This window comes from Nicotiana tabacum, chromosome 23 (genome assembly GCF_000715075.1).
Source record: "Nicotiana tabacum cultivar K326 chromosome 23, ASM71507v2, whole genome shotgun sequence".
Lineage (NCBI taxonomy): Eukaryota > Viridiplantae > Streptophyta > Magnoliopsida > Solanales > Solanaceae > Nicotiana > Nicotiana tabacum.
In genome coordinates, this window is record NC_134102.1 from 127552879 (window position 1) to 127560001 (window position 7123).

At 35.4% G+C, this 7123-nt stretch overlaps 1 protein-coding gene across 1 annotated transcript; it reads right to left on the minus strand.

Annotated features, from left to right (window-relative positions):
- Positions 1 to 792: 792 nt before the first annotated feature.
- On the minus strand, positions 793 to 6129 carry LOC107785111 (uncharacterized). Its single transcript, XM_075246327.1, has 4 exons — positions 5435 to 6129; positions 4187 to 4423; positions 3871 to 4088; positions 793 to 1418 (listed from the first exon to the last, which is right to left on the minus strand). Exons 1-4 carry the CDS (start codon positions 5756 to 5758, stop codon positions 1238 to 1240), a joined length of 960 nt encoding a protein of 319 aa, XP_075102428.1. The 5' UTR covers positions 5759 to 6129; the 3' UTR covers positions 793 to 1237.
- Between the last annotated feature and the right edge of the window lie 994 nt (positions 6130 to 7123).

Consider the following 7123-nt stretch of genomic DNA (forward strand, 5'->3'; position numbering starts at 1 on the left):
ATAACTATTTTTCAATGACTTTGCAAATGTTGACTATTTTTCGATTACCAATCCGAAAATTGGCTAGCCCATATTATTTTCACCCAGAGTCGGAAGACCCGACCGAGTAGCAAGGCCATGATCCACAGATGAACAGATCACTCATTCAAATGTCACACACCCGCCATTAAATAATATTTTAGTAATTGAAGTTACTGAAAATCAGAGGCAGAAAAGGAAAAAATTGAATCTAAGAAAGTAGTCTTTAAGAGTAGTGTAATTAAGTGAAATTCATTCTGTATTGTACAAGAAAATACTCCATCGTCTCAAATAATACAAGAAAATACTCCATCGTCTCAAATTATCTTTCGTGTTTCTCTTTTACACAATCCTTAAAAAACATTAATTAGAAGGGAGTATTAACTATTTTATCCTTATTTATATCCTAGGATATAATTATTAAATATTTATGTTTTATATTCATCTTCAAGAACAATTACTACGTTCTAATACCATATTGGTAGTTTCACAATCAAGCAGTCAGGAACTAAGTGCAAAGGAAGACATTTTAGAATTAAAACAATTTCGTCCCTCCTTTGCTCTTTGGCCGTAGACAATATTAATTTAAGCTGTGAAAAAAAACAACATAGTTGAAGAAGATATATACATTTGCACTAACCCTTAAGAACCAAAACTGGTTAACATATAAACCCACTGATTACCAACCCTTCTAGTCTAACTTCAAAAGCAAAGCTCCTAAATCCTATTAAGACATGTACTAGTTCAAATCAGTGTATCGAATGAAGCTGCATGTACACCAAAATTTTCTTCATTATCTACAGAAAATAGCAATGTTAAATCAAGCATATGTTTGTCACTCCCAAGCATTCACTCCTTACAAGTACTCTGTCCTATTTCAGTTTTACCCATAATTGGGTTATTCAATTATGTACAATGATGGTCAACAATATGAGATAAAGCCCTGAATGAGTGATTGCTCCTTGCGTATCAGTAAGGTCAGTTTCCTGGCTTTTGACTTCCTTGCATTGGTGCACAACCTGTGCCGCTATGGCACCAAAGTGCACAAAGAATTGTCGATTGGTCATCTCCGCTATGAGGTGGTGTGCAGAAAAAATCCTATACATCGATAAAGATTCTCGATGGATGCAAATGACCTTGTTTGTCTGCAATAAAGAATCTCCAAATTCCATTGCCTTTCCTTTCTCCACCTGTCGAGACACACAAAGAAAACAGAAGCTCATTGTAGCAATAAATCCTCATCTCTCTGCAGCTGCTTGAGCCGCCTTTTTGCATATACAGTGATCAAAACCGTCGTAGCAACAGTGAAACAAAATCCAAGAACATTAAGAATGATCTGTGGGGCTGAGAGAAAACGTTGCTCTTGCGAAGCATTTGCCAGAGTCTTTATCAGGATGCCACTGCACAGAAGGATGGTTACCATAAGTTGGAAGAAAAGGTATTCAGCAAATGGTAGTTTTTTCCAGTGAATATGAGATTATATATCGTAGTGGCGTAAAATACACAAAATAAACCCTCCTACAATTAGTAAAAGCCTATTTTGTTTTCAGTTGGCATTCTCCCCTGAAAAGTCAACCAAAAAGCTCAAAAACCATGGAACCTTCCCATCATACAACCCCCTCCCGTCTGCTCCAGCCAACCCCCCACCCCCCACCCCCACCCCCCACCCCACCCCAAAAAAAGAGAAGTGTAAAGAAAAGGAACCAAAAACCAAAGAATCACAGACAAAAAGATTACTAAAACATGAAAGGCAACAAATATAAAATTAGAAGTACGAAAATAGACAAATCTAGCAAAGAAATCCTGGAGAAGACACAAAAATCATTTGCTTTTTTTTTCCTCCAAAACAAGTGTATTTATGGACTACATTACCTTTAAAGAATTTCAACTAGTAGAGGCAGAACTTCCCATCATGTATTCTTCTATAAAATAGGTTAGCCAAACGATTCCCAGTCACAAGCTACTGCTTTTGTTTTCCCACTTTACGTAACTAGGTCAAATTTAACAGTCATAAGAAGAACAGTTGTTGTCAATGTGAGTCCTTATAATTAACTATGTTCTGAAGTATTTAATTAGACTTAGAAACTTTAGTTTCAGCCACGAAGAGAACAAATCTTATTATTTTTTACTATCAAATTGCAATATTCCATAATAACTTTCCCTGTAAGATAATTTAATGATTTATGCGTGCCTCTGCCTGAGCATATACTTTCCTTTTTCATAGTTTATCTGTAAAAGCTCAAATATTCTCCAATATAGGTTGATTCTGCCACAGAGAAATACAAAAAAAATTGCAAATTACTCTTTTTGAAACACAAAACAAAAAATGCTAGATTATTCACAGCCCTCTCTATGATATTGCATGCATAGAGTGACAATCTTCGAAGGTGTCCCCCCCCCCCCCTCCCCCCCCAAACCCCAAATAAAGGGAGAGAAAACAGAGAACTATTGCAAGAGATAATCTATTGACCGCAAGAGCTTAAATTAACTTTTCAAAAAATAAAAAAATAGATGAAAAGCTTGAGCATCGTACAACATACAGTCCCCCTAATGCCTATACAAAATAGAACAAGGAAGCAGGGCACTGGTTGCAGTATGTCTAAGGCTTTTAGTTAAGCGAGGACTATCTTAGTGAAAAAGTCTATCTTAGTGAAAAAGTATGTAGATCGCAAAGAATTTATACCTTTTTCTATCAGTTTCTTAAGCATCATATCATCTTTTTTTAAGAAAGGTAACGATGTTATATATCTTTAGCACAAAGGCTGTGCTATGAGACACCTTTAAAGTTCTTATAGGCAAAAGTATATCCTTGTTTTTACAAGGACTACGAATTATGATATCTAACAATGACTCCACATCATCTACAAAATCTTCTTTAACATCAATCATTTTGTATGTTTGACAAATGGCATAGTTTTTTGTTAAAGACGAATGGCATAACTATTCATACGAAAACAAAAATTCACAAGGCCCAATAATAGGAAGAAATAGTTTTTTTCTCACAATTGAAAATTAGGGGAATTTTCAAAATCCTGCAATGGTCTTCACTTGTAGAGAGCATACTAAGCGTCTAAGTTCATAATTAAAGGCAACTATAAGCATGGCAAGAACAACGACAAAGGAAGGCGACCCAAACAACTTTCCCACCATCATTGAACATGGTAGGAAAAGATTACATGTCTAACACCTCAAATTGCTACTTCAGAACAGCTCAAAAATTAACCAGTTTGACTTTAACATAAGAACAATTAACATTTATATCCACATGCATATAATCTCTTTCCACACCATGAACATATCCCAACTAAAGAAACCATTATAGGTATACAAGACTTGAAACAGATATTAGTGCAACCTAACTGAGCACCACGTTTTGCATTGTCAGAACTTACCTACATCCTATGTTGCTCGGACTCTCCAAAAGTGCTGTCGCACCCGTGTCGGATCCTCCAAAAATGCACTAAATTTGGAGGATCCGACATGCACCCAACAACATTTTTGAAGAGTCCGAGTAACATAGCCTACATCTAAATGTGAAGTGTATAAGCTTCACATTAAGTCGGTCATCAGTCATAGAACAAGAGAACTGAGGCAAGTCAACATTCTTCTTTTAATGGGTATTAGCAGTCAGTAGAGTATCCAAATGTTCACACATATGATTCAGCGAGAAAGGTTGCTTCTATTCTTTAGAAATAGAGGTGTGGGGTGAGGAGAGGGACGGAGATATGGAGGAAGGGAAGGGAGGACCTGGCCCAAACCTAACATACATTTCAATTAAATCAGATAAATGCTGTAACAAAAATACATCCACCGAGCAACTCTGAAGAGCAAGAAAAGAAAGAGAATGCTTACGTGTAAATTGTAACAAATATTTCTGGGACCATGCCAACGAGTGTCCCCAGCAAATAAGGACCATACTTGACTCCAGTTGCCATTGCACAGTAATTATAAACTATATATGGAAAAGGGGAAATCCTGATCAATGCAACAGCTCGAGCCTGGTTAAACCAATTCCCTTCACCAGCTAGTCTTATAATAGAAGCATTCTTGGGATATCTTTCTATCCAGCTCTACAGGAGAAGAAAGAAAGATATTATGAAATTTATTTTAAGTAAACAAAGCAAAGTGACGAAGTGCAATCAGTCTGCGAAAGTAATGAAGTACATACTTGGATTCTGTGATGGAAAAGATGACCTATGAAATAAGGAAGAGATACACCAATAGGAAGTGCTCCGATGATAAGTAGAAAACCATATCCATATCCGAATGTCATCCCAGCTACCCACATGGAGGGAGTGGAAGGTAAAATGAGGGTTGGGAAAATTGCCACAGAAGCATAAACTAGAACTGCAAGTACCGGAGTACTGAAAGTTCTTGTCTCCCAATTTAGTATGGGAATAATCTCCTGAAATAGGAAAACAACAGTCAGAAATTGATATGATCCAGAAATCATAAAACCGTTCTGATCAGCATTATAATAAGTGCCACCAAATCAGAGTCAGCAGAGGGAAATACCGAAATAGCATGATGAATGGAGTTAAAAGTTGATCCGTCAATGAACTAAGCCTAGTACTCTATACACATTACGCTATATTCAGGTCCATTTCTTTCCAATATAAATGAATGGAATTAACTGTGTGACTTCGAAAAATAACCTCAGTGAACCTTATCTCAAACTCTTCATCTAATTTAGTTAGCAGCAGTGAACTCATCACCTACAGCTATATAACAATTCTTCCACCTAAAGTACTAACTCTGGTAAGTACTCTAAATCCAACTCACTCACAAAACACCCCACACATGAGGTCAGTTTAAGTAGCTCAGACTTCGTCCATAAGCAGTTTAGTTAGAATCAGGAGCCATTAACAGAATACAAGATTAATTGGCTACAATAAATTCATTTTACCAGTTACAATCTCTATTATTTGCTGAAGCTTCAATAAATTCACTTAACGGATGACGGTGGTGTCCAGGCCAGCTTGCGCCACCACGACTACTCCACCGGGTACTTGCTATTTTCCACCAGCACAGATACCGGATAACTCTGCCTATCAAGACCTAGGCAGATACAAAGAAATCAACTAATGCTTTTTGCCTCTGCTAGAATTTGAACCTGAGATCTTATGACTTTCCTCTCACTCCATTGACCACTAGGCACACCCTTGGGTGCAAATTCACTTAAATCAGCTTATGAATCATTTTATCCTCTCCCTTAAAGTAATTAATACATATAGCACGAGTCAATGCACTTAAAGAGCAAGCAAAAATGCAACTAAAACAAAATGATCACCCTCAAATATTCACCAGAAGCTATAAAGAGTATGACCTTCTCACATGCAACAAATAATACAAACAGATACATAATTCGAATAGGCAAATATTTCCTAAAAAGAACAAAAGTTAAGCTAAAATTGACCTTATCCATGAAAAAAGGTCCGACCCATTTGAGAAAAACAACAGCCAAAACTCCAACAAAAATGAGGAGGAGCACCAGCTTAGCCCACCACCAAAGAGACCAACATCTGCTGCTGCTTTTGCCTTCATATCCAAGGCCTGATGATGATGCACCCATGCAATTGCAACCCCCACCACCAAAGAAACCATTTTTCTCTTCCTTTTCCAATTCATCTCCACCTAATTTTACATAATTACCCTTCAGATCCTCCTCCCTCTCCAACCCCAATAACGGAGCTGGTATCACCTCCACCCCTTCCTCCTCATCCTTCCCAGCAAACGTCATTAACCACTCAATCAACAATCCAATTCTAATCAACAATCCAAAACCCAGATTGGATTTTATTCTTTTTTCACAAAATAACCGTTAAACGTATTTATTGGCTCCGATTCTTTGTGGGAAAAAATGTACTAAATTTTAAGCCCTAATAAAGGGGTTGGATTGGGAAGAATTAAAGTGCGTTTGCGTAAAGATATTTCTATTAGGTGTCTTCTTACGTATATGACACACACATTACATACAATAGACAAACATCGGACGCTGATGAGTGATGATGAAGAAGAGGAAGAAGAATGGTAGATGAGAAGAGAAGCAATCAGTTATACTAATGAACAGAAAATCAAAAATTAAAATAAGGGTTTAATATATGAACAAGTGAAACCCATATTTTGTTGAACTTGGTTACAAATTGCACTATGGGCAGTCCCCAAGTTAGCTTTCGGCCGTTCTTTTGATGAAATGACAGAAGTATCCTTCTAACTTTTTTATTTTTTATTTTTGTTATTGTCATTAATATGAAAATACTACTCTGCTTGATTTATGGTTCACGTGAGTTCTAACCCTACGTTAAATACATAAATGGGCACTCATTTAGTTATCGATACTTTAATGATTTATAAATATTTTTGAGTTTAACTTTTATGCCATAATCGAATATAAATTATTTACATAAGAATTGAACGAAATAAAGAGTAAAACTTTATTATATACGGGGTTTGAACTCTAGTTGATTTAACTCAAGCTTTTAGGTTTTTTTTTTTGGCTCCGCTCAAAAACAAATTTGCTTGAATTGTTGGGTTGTAAATTGAGTTGTTAGGGTTAGGGGTGTACATGGATCTTGTTGGTTCGGTTTTTATCAAAATCAAATCAAACCAACTATATCGGTTTGGATTGGTTTGGTTTGTTGAATTTTTCAGGTTTTTCGAACTATTTTTGTTATATGAATACGTATTATTTCAATCTTACTTTGTTAAATTGTTTATAAGTAAATATATGTTTAGTAAAAATTGACAAACATATGATCTATTAACATATTCTTATGAGAGAATTTTCTTAGTTACATATGATAGTTACTTTTTAGTCGTTTGACAATAATTTTTCGTTGATGTACACTTTCAAGGTTAATTGAATTTAATAATTAAACATAAAAATCAATATGATGCCTATATAATGATATATTTTATTTAATTTTAAATTATCGAAATACCACTTCAAATTTGAAAAAAGATATAAGAATTTAATAGATCTTAACATATGGATATGGAAGAACAAAGAGATTGACGCATTTCACTAACACTTGATAAAAAAAGTAATCATACAATCCATTATTTAAAGTTAATAAAAATAAACCACTTCATATTTAACTAAAAA

Excerpts from the sequence above, each read along its gene's own strand:
- LOC107785111 (XM_075246327.1), bottom strand. The coding sequence starts at position 5,758 with ATGACGTTTGCTGGGAAGGATGAGGAGGAAGGGGTGGAGGTGATACCA. Across the intron at positions 4,089-4,186 it reads TTTTCCATCACAGAATCCAA|AGCTGGATAGAAAGATATCC; the intron begins GTATGTACTTCA and ends CTTCTCCTGTAG. Across the intron at positions 1,419-3,870 it reads ATATTTGTTACAATTTACAC|TGGCATCCTGATAAAGACTC; the intron begins GTAAGCATTCTC and ends CCTTCTGTGCAG.